The sequence below is a fragment of the Coptis chinensis genome, chromosome 1, assembly GCF_015680905.1.
Source record: "Coptis chinensis isolate HL-2020 chromosome 1, ASM1568090v1, whole genome shotgun sequence".
Lineage (NCBI taxonomy): Eukaryota > Viridiplantae > Streptophyta > Magnoliopsida > Ranunculales > Ranunculaceae > Coptis > Coptis chinensis.
In genome coordinates this window covers 2,217,989-2,233,679 of record NC_141456.1, presented here as the reverse complement: position 1 = coordinate 2,233,679, position 15,691 = coordinate 2,217,989, and the positions used below count along the sequence as shown (strand labels likewise).

General features: G+C 37.4%; 4 protein-coding genes across 5 annotated transcripts; all 4 read left to right on the top strand.

Annotated features, from left to right (window-relative positions):
- Positions 1 to 1,196: 1,196 nt before the first annotated feature.
- LOC147521233 (uncharacterized) lies at positions 1,197 to 6,187 on the top strand. 2 transcript variants are annotated; one of them, XM_086599611.1, is made up of 11 exons: positions 1,197 to 1,626; positions 2,441 to 2,543; positions 2,626 to 2,639; positions 2,980 to 3,198; positions 3,722 to 3,793; positions 4,246 to 4,335; positions 4,420 to 4,458; positions 4,734 to 4,838; positions 4,941 to 5,106; positions 5,559 to 5,659; positions 5,755 to 6,187. In XM_086599611.1, exons 1-11 carry the CDS (start codon positions 1,414 to 1,416, stop codon positions 5,839 to 5,841), a joined length of 1,209 nt encoding a protein of 402 aa, XP_086455737.1. In that variant the 5' UTR covers positions 1,197 to 1,413; the 3' UTR covers positions 5,842 to 6,187. The 2 variants fall into 2 exon arrangements, with proteins under 2 accessions (XP_086455737.1, XP_086455693.1); XM_086599567.1 differs by having other exon boundaries at positions 1,203 to 1,626; positions 5,550 to 5,659.
- Positions 6,188 to 6,277: 90 nt separating this feature from the next.
- On the top strand, positions 6,278 to 8,475 carry LOC147521232 (short-chain dehydrogenase reductase ATA1-like). The gene is made up of 2 exons (XM_086599665.1): positions 6,278 to 7,025; positions 7,393 to 8,475. Exons 1-2 carry the CDS (start codon positions 6,991 to 6,993, stop codon positions 8,183 to 8,185), a joined length of 828 nt encoding a protein of 275 aa, XP_086455791.1. The 5' UTR covers positions 6,278 to 6,990; the 3' UTR covers positions 8,186 to 8,475.
- Positions 8,476 to 9,765: 1,290 nt separating this feature from the next.
- On the top strand, positions 9,766 to 13,611 carry LOC147521231 (pentatricopeptide (PPR) repeat-containing protein). Its single transcript, XM_086599516.1, has one exon. The coding sequence runs from the start codon at positions 9,892 to 9,894 to the stop codon at positions 12,418 to 12,420; it is 2,529 nt and encodes an 842-aa protein (XP_086455642.1). The 5' UTR covers positions 9,766 to 9,891; the 3' UTR covers positions 12,421 to 13,611.
- A 1,246-nt stretch (positions 13,612 to 14,857) lies between these two features.
- LOC147521230 (histone H4) lies at positions 14,858 to 15,511 on the top strand. Its single transcript, XM_086599471.1, has one exon. The coding sequence runs from the start codon at positions 14,955 to 14,957 to the stop codon at positions 15,264 to 15,266; it is 312 nt and encodes a 103-aa protein (XP_086455597.1). The 5' UTR covers positions 14,858 to 14,954; the 3' UTR covers positions 15,267 to 15,511.
- The last annotated feature ends 180 nt before the right edge of the window (positions 15,512 to 15,691 follow it).

Genomic DNA, 15,691 nt, shown 5'->3' with positions numbered 1-15,691 from the left:
CATGCATTGAAAATGCTCTTAGGATTAAGTTTTGTTATCCTAAAGCAGTCTGCTGGATGTAATTTTAACAATAGATGACGTATAGTTTAACTCGACCAATCAATTTTTTTTTTTTTTTTTTTTTTAAAAGATACTGAAATTTTACAGAGCTCAAATAAATTTTTACTATGTATATTAGTATATAATGCTGCTTATATGAGCCAGTTTTGTTTGTCATGGTGTCCATTGACAATTTTGTGGTTTTAACGATTTTGAGATAGATGACCACCGATAGTTTATCCCTATAGGGATTTTTTTTTTTTTTTTTGAAAAGATTGATCCGAATCATTTTGCAAAACAAACCCATAAATTTTTTTTTTGTTTATTTTTAGTATAATGGATCTCTGGATCCATGAGCTCAAACAATTTTCCCATAGGGATATCCTCGCACAATTTTGATTTTTTTTAAAAAACAAACTGATTGATTACTAAGTTCCCACGTGCTCAAAGCTAGTAAATGAAATAATTGATTCATCATTCCACGGAGGCCTCGGCAACCCGAGGATATCCTCATAGGGATGAGACTCTCATCCCTATGAGAATATCCTCCGGGTAGCAAACCACGTCGGATTATATCTGCAACGCGCCGACTCTAACTTGAAACAAACAGAGAATGACAAAATGAAAAGCAACACCAAGATCTATCCCACATAAAGAAGACTGAAACTGAAACGATTTAGGCCTGAATTTCTTATTTTTCCACTCCCATAGATTGTTTAACCTGGAATCTTCAACCAATTTCTTTTTTTTAAACGGAAAACCAGATTCCAAGATCCATACGACCATACCCCAGCCTTATGTTTTAAACGAAAAACAGATTCAGAGTTCAGACAAACATATGTTTTAAATTTTCCGTTTTCTTGTATCACACACATATACATTAATTCCATCAAAGATATGAACTGTCTTCATAGTGTGTGTACTGTGGTGCACTGTGCACAGCTCATGGTTGAATATTTGATGGAGACATGGAGTGCATGAAGATGGACCACGGATTGGAGAGAGGAAGACAATGGCAAAAATATAGCAAGAACATGACAAGAGAGAGGACCATGGTCACGGGCCTGTTAAATACATATCACTTTGCCATTAAAAAATGGCACAAAATGCACAAGGCCACAACCGACCAAAACTGTCAAACAACGTTTTTCCATTCCACGGTTTCCACCCATTGAGATCATATCAAGGGTCTGACCCCACTCACCATTGTCACCAATTACCTCCAAAAAAAGCTGCGAAAATCCCACAATGTAGAGTGGGAATGAAAGAACTACTGATAGACAAAAAGTTTCATCACTTTTCAAGTCTTCGTAGAGTACTTTAGTCTGAACTAACCAAGTCATTTGGTTTATTTCTTCATTGTTTGCTTGAGCAATGTCTTCATTTTCTTCCTTAGTGCAACTTCTTTTGTTATGCTTGTTCTTCTGCTTCACTACATGCCTTCTTAGAGCTGGAGAGGCAGTTGCAGCTGTGAATGTAAGTAGCATTTCAAAGGTTCAAGATGCTAAGAACTTTCAAGTGTACTATGGGCAGACCTTCAAAGTCATCAAAAATCGCATGGATGGCAAGAGTTACCTTCTCATCCAGGTATTTCATACTTCTACCACTGGTAGTTGTAGTTTATCAAGTAACATGACTTCCACCCTTCAAATTCGATGCTTAGGTGGTCAAAAATGGGCTCCCATGACGCTGCCCAATTTTGATGTGAGCCTCGAATGTTAGGACATAATTTGATGGTCTAACTTGTGTGGTTCTGCGCTTCTGCCCAACTTTTTAAGTCTTTCATGGCCCGATTAGAACGCTCTGTAGAATTTTAGCCCATTATGTCAACTATGGCCTCTGGTTCTCTGATTGATACAGATTGTGGACTTAAATTCGTCATTGGTACAACAGGCGGAGAAAGTAAACTACAAGGATCTTGAACATTTTGATAAATCCGCCAATAAATCAATTGTTCTCACCGGTTTACTGTGATATTATTTTACTAAGCAGGTGTGGACTAGCAAAGTCGATAAAATTTTGGGTGATGATCAGGAGCGGGAGTGTGCTGCAGCACACCTAACTTTTGGATCAAAAAAAATACTAATTATAATAGTGTATATAATTCTCCCAAAAAAATATTTGTAGTGTATGTTAATTGTAGCAGCCCCCCTTGAGTAGCAATCCTAAATATTTGTGGTGTATGTTAGTTGTAGCAGCCCCTCTTGAGTGGCAATCTTGATCCGCCCCTAGTGATGATACTAGAGGTCAGATTCGAACTCCGCCAGTATCAAAGAGTTATTGATCTCATTTAAGACAAGCTTACCAATCAAAATAAAAATTTAAAAAAAAAATATATATATATATATATATATATACACACTAACAAATTGATGAATTATTTTGTGTGCTTTATTTATAGAATAATTCGAGAATGGCAACAAGGACAAAATATTGCACAGGAAGAATTAAATCATTTGTGGTACCACTATCCAACTACTCAGTCGATACAGAATTATTTCCAGGTATAAATGTTCTTACTTAAGTTTAATAGTTGAGATTACGCGTTTATACAATTTTGATCTTGTTTAATTGTTGTTCTTTCAGTGTCTTTCTTTGAGGTGAGAATTGCTTGGCTCTGTAAGTTGTCACATGTTTTCTGAAAATTGTAGCATTTTTCATGGGCTGACGAGTTAGTTGGACAATCGGGTCACGTACATTCGAAATTTGAATTACACCAACTAAGCCCAATCCAACGAATATCAGAGGCTTAACAATCGATCCAAAGTCCAAACCCGACCCATGTGAATTTCTATGGGTCATGTCCCAAAATTTTCTTTTGCAGAAAAAATTCCTGGGGATCAAGATGAGAACAAAAGAACATAAAATGTGATCCATAGATTTAAGTTTTTGCGACATACAAATTGTGTTTGATGTTTGTGTAATGTCTATCTCGAACAGCTTCTTGGTTTGTTAGGAAATCTTAAGGGCATTACTTCAAATAATGTGACTTCCCAATGTGTGTTGAAGTCAAGCATGGAAGGAGAGATCCAGTTGATAAACAAGACTGATGCCCAACAACTCAATCAGTTTGCAGCACACTTTATCAGCAATACTGATGAACAACAGGCTTGCAACTTTGCCACTTTTGCACCTTTTGATGAGTTCACTCCTCTACAAGTAAATGCTTAACCTCATTGTTATATGTACTGTATATACCACTACATGTGTACCCCTACATACGACCATCATTGGGCACCCCAATAGCATCACCTACTAGCGTGGCGCCGTGGCCTACTTGGGTGTCTATTAAGGTGCCCACATGCATTGCCTACTAATGCAGCCGATTTGCATTGCCCACTAGTGTGGGCTATTTTTATTGTTCAATAAAAAAATATTCAGACTATTATGGAAACTATATTTCTTAGGCAATAAGAAACCTCACTTATTGTTCACCTATAAATACCTCATTTCATTTCAACAAAGGACTACGCACATGAATACTTATTGTTCACCTATAAACCTCACTTCATTAGTTCACTAGCTAGTTTAGGTGAATCATTGCCCAAACATATACGTAATATTAATATACTAACAAAAGATACTTGCCAACATACGTACAAAACATATGGAATTTGAAAATCCAAATATTAATCATCACCTTAGAAACACATTGAGTAACATATTTGCATATTTTTCTCAGCGAGCAGAGTGGATCAAGTACTTGGGTGTTTTCGCAAACGTGGAAGCTAGAGCAAATCAAGTCTATGATGCAGTAAGTTCCTTTTCCTGCATACTATACAGAACGTTTTTTCGGTCTTTATACATATATTGTCGTGGAAAGATAGTATCCAATAAATACATCTAGGTGACTTGATTGGTTAAGGGTAGGATTCGGACTGTCTAGCATATTTGGTTAAAATTGCCAAGTTATTTATATTGCCTGTGTTGTAAGACCTGAATTTTCTATGGGATACATTATTTGTATCTAGCATTGCCTTATTTGACTGAAGGTAGGACTGAAAGCAGATTCTAATAGCAATATAGGATTCATGCTACTGTTTCATATATTGAAGAATGGCAGAAAGGAAAAGGAAGATGGTTGTAAAACTGTTCTCAATGATGAATATTAAGCAGTAACTGTTCTCATTACTGGTTGGCCTACGCTGAATTTATTAAGCCTTATAAGAGGTTATCACAAATCTAGCTAACTCTAGACCTTTTCAGGTGAAAGAAAACTACTTGTGCTTAACCAAGGCTGCTGAAAGCAAGACGACATCGTTTAAACCAGTTGCAGCTTGGCTAGAATACAGTGAGGTTAGAGAAATCTAAAGCTCTATTAGGTTTCTTTGTGTTAACAAGTTTAAGATTTTTATTTTGCCATTTTCATTGCACTTACAGGGTATCTGGTCTTTCGCAAAGGAATCATACAAAATGAAGGTACTACTGTAACCTTGGGAAAGAAACGCCATAAGCTGAACTCCATCTATCCTCTCTATACATTGCATCTTTTATATTACTTGGGGTGAAATGAGTCAGATGACAATTCCAGACTTTCTAATGTTTTCAATAGAATGTTATCACTGATTTTTTTTGAGGTGTCACATATATAAGCTCCTCTAGAAGCATCAGATCTTTGGCAAAGGACTCAAACATATTTAAAATAAATACATAATGTTTCTAATCTGTTTCGGAATGTACTAAAAGACAAACAGTATGTCGTAGATGCAGGTGGAGAGAACGTGGACGAGTCTATCAGTAAAAATACTTATAACATTTCGGTTCCTGATGATGTGGACGACTTACATGCAATCCTTTGTGTAAGTATAAAAGTCTGGTTGTTAGTCTAAATTTGAAAATACATGACCACTTCCCTCTAACTGGAAATCTCGAATATTGTCTTCAACTTTATGTTTCACAAGACGGTGGATGTAGTGTTCGATGAAACATATGTTGCTGATCCTCCTGAGTACAACATTTCAACATTTCTTCAAAACATCAATGTTGAAGACCAGTCTTGTTTTGCTTTCCTTTCAAACAAAAGTGTCTGGAGATACGACAAAAGGATTCACAACTCTACCACCTTCGGTGAGACATCCCTACTTCATTTATAAATGCCAAACATCCTAGCATAGACCCCTTTTGTTGCAAACTTTACTATTGTCAATTCAGTAGTTAAATGCATCCTTCAGTTAAGCTTTGGCATTGCTGCATTTTGCACAGAGGATTCTGTTCATTGTCTTTTACATCAGTATATTTCACACACAAATTCATTGATATAACAGTTAGCATCTTATTTATGTTGCATTTAAACACTTTGAAATGATCATCATTAACTACCATTTTTTGTACGGCCATAATCTTCATTTAGAATTACTTATCATCATCAGCATCCAGATGTTCACCAGTATACCATCTTCTGTTACCTCCCACAACCCACTCATCATCATGAACTTGTTTTTGCCTTCACCACAACACCTGTGCAACATTTGTAATTGATCTTCCCATGGTAATGACTATTAATTTTGAAGACTGGTTAGATGGGGGTATCTCCCAACCTCAGCTGGTGCTAGCAGACCTAATTGAGGCATTCTTCCCAACGGGGAACTACTCAACAACTTATTTAAGGAACCTTGCCAAAGTAAGTTGTCATTCCAAGACTGCACAAAATCTTCAGAAAGCTTTATCTGCATAGTTTGTTGGAAAGTAAGAAGCACCTTGTGATTTTGTATTCAGGAAGAAGGGGTTGTAAGCATTGACCCTCAGAAGTGCGACAGAGATAGCTCGACAGCTATGCAGCCCACCAAAATAGATTGCCAATGATGCATAAGTATGCTTCTGGAGACCAAGGCCCGGTGGTGGAGGAAAAAATTCTTGAAGGAATCCTGTGCAAGTTCAACAACCGTACAAGTTTGTTCATGTATAAAGAATTCCAACATCACGTAGGAAAATTCTAACATTCTAACTAAGCGCTGCATGCTATCAGGTGCCGTCAAGGACTTGTGTCCATTGATTTAGTCATGGTTATTCTTCTGTAAATTATTCTGGTATGTATAATTTGTCCCCGCCTCGCCGGAGGACCTATGTGAACTCAATTGGAAGTGTAAAAGTAAGAACAGTGTTATTATCTCAGGGCATTTATTAATACTAGATTTGAAAGATTTTCAAATTTTCCAGTAAATGTGTATCCTTGGGCTTTCGATGATATCATTTGATAGAGTTGGCATAATAATTTGGCATTCTATCTATATCGACTCTCCTGCTTGATACAATCTTGAGGTAGTGTAACTAGTCAACTCAAGGTAATGCCAAGTATGGAAGAGTGCTTAGTTTGTTCGCAAAGCAAAATGAACTTACTGCGTTTCTAATTCTGGTAAAACTGGTTATCCTGTTTTTCTCACTTATCTTACTCTGTTCAACTGACATAGACAGTAGCGCCAATGAAGGCAAAATGTATGTGTTCTTCAATGCTGATATTAGTCCAGAGTATCACATAAGGTTGTTCAAATAAGAGCCCTTGTTGAAGAACGAATTTGTCAGACATAAAAGCTACTACATTTCGAAAAAAAATGTTATTCTCTACAGAAAATTAAGAGGCAGGAAATAGTAGAATCCAATTTGTGGAAGGAGATGAGATGAGATGAAGTTACATAGAGGTAAAGTCGATTATATTCTTTACAGAAATATAGCGTTATTAAAATCACCTTCGTTTCCATATAAAAAGTAGTTATAGATCTCTTGCCTCATCATTGATGCAAGTCACCTAATTCAAAATGAAATATAAACGCTATTTTACAGTGTCGAAGTGGTTATTTGACATGAAAATTGTATGTGTTGGATGAATATTTATTTGGAATTGGTGTGTAGAAAGCATCTACAAACCTCCTAACCCAGCTTTTTCACCACATAAATCTCAATAAATATGAGAATATACAAGCTCTTGCACTTACGGACTCAGAAAAGCTGGATGAAATGGAAGTAAATGGTCATGTGCATTATGGACAGAGGTTAGTTATTCACTGATCATCTAGTATTTTGTGGTACAATGATTTCAGTATGAACTCTAGCTCTAGCCTTAAAAGGACAGCCAATTGTTATGGTATAGGATAAGGTGGATCACAAATCTTAACTCCTCCCAATTCGCATGATTTTCCTGTTAACTGTTAGGCATAGCTCAATAATTTCATACTGATGCCACATCTAAACATGGTTTCTATGGCATAGGCGTAACTGATTAAAGGGTTTCTTTTTTTATAATCTACTCGAGTTCTGCTTTGGAAGGTTGTTTTGGATATATATTTGTTGAGTAGAACATACATTTTACAAGACGTACAAAAAAGCATAGAAGTTTTACAAAAGAAAATCGAATTGCAGGTTGAAAGGCAAAGTTGCTATTATTACTGGTGGTGCAAGAGGAATTGGGGGAGCAACAGCCAAGTTGTTTGCGCAGAATGGGGCTCATGTCATAATAGCCGATATTCTTGATGAACTTGGTCTTACACTTGCCAATTCAATAGGAGGGCGCTACATACATTGCGACGTGACACAAGAATCCGATGTGGAATCCGCCGTCAACCTGGCACTACTGTGGAAAGGTCACTTAGATATCATGTTCAACAATGCCGGCGTTGCAGGGCACAATGGAAGTATTATTAACCTTGACATGGAAAAACTGAAGGACTTACTAGCAGTAAATGTTAGCGGGATGGTACATGGTATCAAGCATGCGGCACGAGCAATGATCAACAGCAAGGGAGGGTGTATAATTTGCACTTCTAGCTCGGCTGCTATCATGGGTGGTCTAGGATCACATGCCTATACTTTGTCTAAGGAGGCAATCCTCGGCTTGGCAAGGAGTACAGCTTGTGAACTAGGAGTTCACGGCATCCGTGTTAATTGCATTTCACCACATGGCGTGCCATCTGAGATGCTGGTGAGTGCTTTCAGGAACGTCCTTGGGAAGATGGACATGGGGCCGGAGGAAGTTGGTAAGATTGTTGGCAAGGAAGGGAGTCTACTGCATGGAAGGAGTGGGAGACTGGAAGACGTTGCACAGGCAGCATTGTTTTTGGCTAGTGATGACGCTGGATTCATAACAGGGCACAATCTTGTTGTAGATGGAGGATTTACGACTGCTTTTGTTGAAATGAGATTCATTTATCAATAGTTAGTTTATGCTAAGTTGCCCATGTTTGTTGTGTACAATATGACCAATACCATGATATAGCTCAAAGAGTGCAATAATCTGAAGTTCTGAACTGTCACATGATAAAAGCCTTCAAACTTCAAAGACTAACACATGCAGGATATCCCACTTTAGTTTTTGGCACGAGAAATAACTATCTCGCGAAACTTTTGCCAAAAAAGCATGAACAACCGTTACTCTGAGCCTAATAGTGTATCAAGAATTGCGTGAAGACATGATTCTCATACCCCCTGAATAGCCCACTATTGTTGTTTTAATGAAGATTATCAAGGTTAAGAAGACTTACATCAAAGACAAACTGATGATTGATAATGAGATGGAAATGGGTAGTTTTAGCTGCCTTGCCTTCTCTGTTTCTCTTCGTTCTCTTCTTCTTTGTCCTTCCCTTGTAGTCTTGTACAACAATACAACTCCTATTGAGTACGTGCCCCGCTCCTTGGCTAAATTCAGCATCTTGACCCGTCCTGATTCCTATGATCTTCGCCATTTTCTCCGTCTAGTATATGGAATTCAATCTTCTCCCATTGCCAAGACTGACATTAGGTTTGTCTTCTGCAATCTCACCAAAGAAGATCAGAAGATGTTTATCGCTCTTGAAATTCTACGGTTCAATGATATTATCATACTCAACTGCACTGAGAACATGAATTCCGGAAAGACGTACACCTACTTCTCATCACTACCAAGAATTCTTCTTCGCAGATATGACTACGACATGAAGGTGGACGATGACGTATTCCTAAGGCTAGTGCGGAAAACAATACCAATTGATCCCCGCTAAGAAAACTTGCACTTAGACAAACTACTACTCCATACAAAAATCTAAATTTTCACTACAACCAATAACAAAATCCAACCTTCCAAACAATCAACAACTATCACAAACAAGTAATAATAATACAAATAAAGTAAAGCATACCACAACACAATATGTAACGTGGTTCGGCAAATAATGCATATTTTCACAAAAGCTAATTATTTTATAAGTATGGGAAAGTAGATTACAATTATTCCTCTCAAGTCTTTCCACTTTACTAGATCATTCATCTCTCCTTACAAGTTTTTTCTCTTTACAAGAGTTTTTTCTCAATTTTGATTGTTCTCAAAATTGGTTTCCATTCAAGACTTGGTTTTCCAAAACCTAATTTCTGTTTTTATACTAAACTTGCAATTTCGCAGTTACTGTATAAATATAAATTGACAAATTTAGGCATGAGCGCGGGCGCGCTCTCAGTAAGGCAAAATCGAGCCCGTGCACACTCTCTTATTTTCCTCAAAGTCAAAAGTCCAGTAACTTTGTTTCGTGAGAGGCTGAAAAAAAAACCTGTCTATTCTTTTTCACGGCAAGGGCCCGGCGCACTTTGGTCACAAACACCCATATTGATATCTGTCTGATATTTCTGAAATGGATCAATGGATGACACTTTCAAAATTTAGGAAATCTCTATATCGTTTTATATCATCACAAACAAAAAAACTAGAAGCTACAAAGTGATCACCACACCCCCAAAGATTTGGAAAATTTACATAATCTGCTAGTAAGAAAAATTGTCAGATTTTGACAGAACAAGTTCAGGGACAGGGGTGACTTTTGCCAAAAATCCAAAAATTAAATTACTTCTCTCCCAAGCAACAACTAAAACAAATTTGGCGGCATAACTATAAAAATGGTATTCCTCCTTCTCAAAACTCCTATGTTCTCCTCAACTTTTCGACGACGTTTAATCTCTTCGATTAGCCAACAAATACCCAACAACACAAACAATCTCTCTCTCGAAACCCCACCACCAAGTTTACCCATAACCAACTTTAAAGAAGCTATTAAAGTATTAGAAACCTCTTCTATAAATTGGCAACTCCATACTTACCTTGAGCTTCTTCAAACTTGCATTGAATCCAAATCACTAAACGATGGAAAAATAATCCATCGTCATCTTATCAAGAATAATACTTATATTACCAAGTCAGTTATACTTGAAAAACTCACCTATATGTACCTTGCTTGTAATGAAGTTGATCTGGCCCGCAATGTTTTCGATCAAGTTCCACGCAGGAATATTATTTTATGGAATTCTATGATTAGAGCTTATGCTTGGAAAGGACCATTGGATGAAGCTATTGAGTTTTATTATAAAATGTTTGATTTGGGGATTACGCCGAATAAATTCACGTTTCCTTTTGTTTTAAAAGCGTGTTCGGGTTTAAAGGCGTTGGAGATTGGTAAAGAGATTCATAGTCATGTTAAGAGAAGTGGGTTAGATTCTGATGTGTATATATGTACAGCTTTAGTTGATTTTTATGCGAAATGTGGATGTTTATATGAGGCTAAAGATTTGTTTGATAAAATGTCGCATAAGGATGTTGTTGCGTGGAATGCAATGATTGCAGGGTCTTCTCTTCATGGGCGTTATGAAGACACGGTTCAGTTAATTTTTGAAATGCAAGATTCAGGTACTAGTCCAAACTCTTCAACACTTGTGGCAGTTTTACCGACAATTGGCCAAGCTAAGGCGTTGAGACAGGGGAAGAGCATTCATGGTTATTGTGTAAGGAAAGCTGTTTATAAGGACGTTGTCATGTTAACAGCCCTTCTGGATATGTATGCGAAATGTGACTCCCTAGAATATGCTAGGAGAATTTTTGGTACCATTAGTGTTATGAATGAGGTAACTTGGAGTGCAATGATTGGAGCGTATGTTCTACATGATCGTATGAGGGAGGGAATGAAAGCATTTGATCAGATGTTCCTTGAGGACAATGTGAGTCCTACACCGGCTACTATAGGGAGTGTTCTTCGAGCTTGTGCGAAGCTGACAGATATGAGTAGAGGAAGAAGGATACACGGTTACTCAGTTAAGACTGGATTAGTTGAGGATCTAATGGTAAAGAACTCTCTTCTTGCAATGTATTCAAAGGGTGGGGTTTTAGACGATGCAATCAGATTGTTTGACGAGATGAAGTTAAAGGACACGGTCTCTTATAGTGCTGTCATCTCTGGATGTGTTCAAAATGGTAATGGAGAAGAGGCTTTACGTTTTTTTAACAACATGCAAGTATCTGGGGTAAATGCAGATATAGCAACAATGGTTGGCGTCCTTCCAGCTTGTGCCCTTTTGACTGCTCTGCAGCATGGAAGATGCAGTCACGGCTATTTGACTGTTTGTGGGTTTGCATTAGATACCTCAATTTGTAATGCACTTATTGATATGTACTCAAAGTGTGGTAGGATATATTTTGCAAGGGAGGTTTTTAACAGGATGCCAAAGCGTGATATCATCTCGTGGAATGCTATGATAGCTGGATATGGAATTCATGGTCTTGGTAGGGAGGCACTCTTGTTATTCCACGATTTGCAGAATGAGGGTCCGAAGCCAGACTATGTTACTTTCATATGTCTCCTATCAGCTTGCAGCCATTCAGGCCTTGTTCCCGAAGGGAAACACTGGTTCCATGTGATGGCTCAAGATTTTAACATCTTCCCAAGGATGGAACATTACATCTGTATAGTTGATCTTTTAGGCCGGGGTGGACTTTTGGATGAAGCTTGCAATCTCATCCAATCAATGCCATTTGAGCCTGATGTTCGTGTTTGGGGAGCCTTGCTTAACGCTTGTAGGATTCATGGTAACATCAAACTTGCGGAAGAAGTGTCAAAGAAAATCCAGAGACTTGGACCAGAAGGTACTGGTAATTTTGTTCTGCTGTCCAACATATATAGTGCTGGAGGTAGATGGAATGATGCGGCAAATGTTAGAGTTGTGCAAAAGGACCAGGGCTTCAAGAAAAGTCCAGGATGCAGTTGGGTGGAGATTAGTGGAACTGTTCATGCATTTGTTGGTGGAGATCGGTCTCACCCACTATCAGCAAAGATATGTGATAAACTAGATGAACTTTTAGTGGAGATGAAAAAGCTGGGTTATCAAGCTGATATTGGCTTTGTGCTCCAAGATGTTGAAGAGGAAGAGAAGGAGATAAGTCTTCTCTACCACAGCGAGAAGCTGGCAATTGCGTTTGCAATCCTTAGTTTGAGTGCCGACAAACCCATTTATGTTACTAAGAATCTGCGGGTTTGTGGGGACTGCCATGCTGCCATAAAGTTAATATCTAAGATAACAAACAGAGTGATAAGTGTCAGAGATGCAAGTAGGTTTCATCATTTCAGTGGTGGAAATTGCAATTGCCAAGATTTCTGGTGAGGAAGAAGAAAGGGAAGGGAAATCATAAATTACTCCTATGCATGCTATTGCAGAATCAACCATGGTATTTGCACTAAAGCACTTGGGATGACTCTTCAATCACAGGGAAGGCGAGAACAACATGAATATATATGCTTTTCTTTTCCTAAAGTGTAAACACTTCTTGGTTGGGCATTGAGAGCATCTGGATACAGTACATCGGTACCTGAGCCACATCATGAGAGGAGGAACGCTTCCATCTCATCTAGAAGATATGCTAGACCAAAGAAACTAATCTGACATTCTGACTATCGTGCTTGCCTTCTCTTTCGAGTCTGTGAGATTGTGGATGTAGTGCCAAAGTACCATCTGACTGGGAAGTCCTTGTCCGTGGCCTTTCGTGCACTGTTTCAGCATTTTAAAGGTGAATATTGTCAAAGGACTCGCAATTTGTTCCCAAGGATGGAAAGCGACCCTGGCTTCAGGGTTGGGAGAGATTCAAATGGTCGTCGGATCACACAGTTGCTTTATGGATGCTTCATATAAGAAGATTATGTTGGATATGAACTGTATACCTGAAAGGCTCTTCAAGCTTTGGAAATATTCTTCAAATATTGGATATCAAGTTAGCCTATCTGGTCTCTAATCTCTTGGGATTGTCCTCTAGAGGTCAGAGATGAGCCTGTGCAGCCTTTGGATTGGTATGGCGGTAACTCTCAACCCTTGGGGGACTATGGACACCAGGATTTGTTTTGAAAATTTGAGTTCCTGGCCTCGCCTTCTTAATTGCATGTGATGGCCGGTTATTCTGTATCTGTGAAGAAGGCCAGTAAACGTTCCAATTGCTGGTATAAATTTCCATGAATTTTGGGCATTTCATTTGCTCGGCATTAGTTAGTGTCCCGGTCGGGTGGTCTCCAACGTTTTCATTTGCCACTAATCACACATCTTTGACATGCTCTCACTTGGGGGCAAAGGGTTTTTATTTAACACAATTTCATGAAACTATCTTGTATTCTTTCTCTTTATTTATTGTTCGCTGCAGGGAGATGATTTAACCATTGAACAAATGAAGGTAGCTTCAGCTAATTAGTTTGCATGTTTTGCCTTGGGGGGGCACTTAGCAAGATAGCTATTGTAGTTTAGTACTCTTTATATATATCTTCACCATTCAGTTGCGTGATGTCTAAGAACAACCTCTCTTAATTGTTCAAAGATTACTAAAATTAAATGATGGTTTGAGTGAAATTGAAGTAAGTTATAGATCTGATATGAAATAAATGAAACTCTTTTATTGAACAGTCATGAGGGTTTAACAATCATTCTGATTATCTCTCTCTTTCATGTTTCTAATAATTTTTGTGGGAACGATCGAATCAAAATTCTTTTATTTCATTCCGTTTTTATATATTATTCTCAATTAGCTTTGACCCAATCAACTTATGACACGTCTCCATTGTTTATTCTTTCTTTTCCTGCTCAATATCTGTAAATATTTGAAATAACTACGAAATATATTAAAATATTAATTCTCATGTTAATATCTCAAATTTTAAAATATCAAATAAAAATATTTAAAAGTCTTTATATATATCTTCACCATTTAAGTTGTATGATTCAAATCACAACCTCTCTTAATGTTCTTGTGTAGACAATTAAATGATTTTTGAAATGAACAAGTGAGAGTACATATAGCATAGTACAAAATATCCCAATATATCGAAACTTTTTGATGATATTTGGAGATTATCTATCCATATTTCTTTCTTTTCATATTTAAAATCATTTTGTTTAGATATAAATCAAAATTCTTTATATTTATCCCGATTTTTATATTGTTTTCAATTATATTTTAACCCTATATATATAACAATTTTATTTAATATTTATTTTTATATTTCAAATAAATATTTGAAATAATGTATCATGATATATCAAAATATTAATCCTCATGTTAATATCTCAAATTTTAAAATATCAAATAAAAATATTTAAAAGTACGATATTTGTCCACTACAAATTATATGATTCAAATCACATTTCCTCGCAAAGTTTTTATGTAGACATTACAGATTTTCAGCACCAGTTTCTCGAACAAGTGAGACTGTGAGAGTACAGATTAGCACTAACTGGCAACAATATCAATTCTTGAAATATTGCTAGCCTAATGAAAATGTCGAAATTTTGTTCACTTTCCCATCTCGGGTTGAGAAAAATGGTGTGGCTCCGAAATAGAAATTTCAATCGCCTAAATCCCTCCCTCCAAAAGAAACACAAAAACTTTAAATCGTCCGCCAAGATTTATCCACGTCATCGATCCGCTCCACCCTCTTAAAACCAAAATCTAACCATCAATTCCCCATCGCACGGACACAATTCCATTTTAAACCAATTCACACGGATCCAAGTCCTCAAAAAAATACAAAGACCCACTGAGTGAAATTGAAAGTTTCAAAACTCAAATCTCCCCATCTATAAATACCCCCCCTCAAACCTTCATCTCTCACACCCATCTCTCTCTCTTAATTATTTCTCTTTACTCGAAGTTGAAGAAGATGTCAGGGCGTGGGAAGGGAGGAAAGGGGTTGGGCAAAGGAGGAGCAAAGAGGCACAGGAAAGTTCTTCGAGACAACATTCAGGGAATCACAAAGCCAGCCATCAGAAGGTTGGCTAGGCGTGGTGGTGTGAAGCGTATCAGTGGTCTGATCTATGAAGAGACACGTGGCGTTCTCAAGATCTTTTTGGAGAATGTGATCCGTGATGCTGTCACTTACACTGAGCACGCTCGTCGCAAGACGGTGACTGCTATGGATGTGGTTTATGCTCTCAAGAGACAGGGCAGGACTCTTTATGGCTTCGGCGGTTGATTTTCAGATCTGACAAGTTTGGGTATATCAGTATTAGTATAAGTTGTACTGCAGAAGTAGATTTAGGGTTTTATGTTGTGCATGTTAAAAAACAAGGTCGTATCATTGATTTTGCTTCTCTGGGAGTCTGGGTATGTGTTTTGGATTCCCAATTGAAATGAAATTTTAGGGATATGTGAAATTGTGAACAAGATTCTGTGTTAAAAATTTACCAGTCTTTATGAATGTTTGTTATTACTGGTGCTTATTAGCCTCTGATTTGTGTTTTCTATTATTATCTTTCACAATAGATACTAAAAATGATTTAGTTTCAGTAAAATTCAAAATTAGATTCATTATTTGTATCGTCACTTTGTCAGTTATTATTTGAGGAATGCGCTACATAATCAGATTTCTATGTCAAAGTGTATTTGTATCGTCACTTT

What these genes read in the sequence shown, in the direction of transcription:
- LOC147521231 (XM_086599516.1), top strand. Translation starts at nt 9,892, where the DNA reads ATGGTATTCCTCCTTCTCAAAACTCCTATGTTCTCCTCAACTTTTCGA.
- LOC147521230 (XM_086599471.1), top strand. Translation starts at nt 14,955, where the DNA reads ATGTCAGGGCGTGGGAAGGGAGGAAAGGGGTTGGGCAAAGGAGGAGCA.
- LOC147521233 (XM_086599567.1), top strand. Translation starts at nt 1,414, where the DNA reads ATGTCTTCATTTTCTTCCTTAGTGCAACTTCTTTTGTTATGCTTGTTC. An exon ending in AGAGTTACCTTCTCATCCAG is followed by an intron (nt 1,627 to 2,440) that starts GTATTTCATACT and finishes CTTTATTTATAG; the next exon opens with AATAATTCGAGAATGGCAAC. An exon ending in ATTTAAGGAACCTTGCCAAA is followed by an intron (nt 5,660 to 5,754) that starts GTAAGTTGTCAT and finishes TTTTGTATTCAG; the next exon opens with GAAGAAGGGGTTGTAAGCAT.
- LOC147521232 (XM_086599665.1), top strand. Translation starts at nt 6,991, where the DNA reads ATGGAAGTAAATGGTCATGTGCATTATGGACAGAG. An exon ending in CATGTGCATTATGGACAGAG is followed by an intron (nt 7,026 to 7,392) that starts GTTAGTTATTCA and finishes ATCGAATTGCAG; the next exon opens with GTTGAAAGGCAAAGTTGCTA.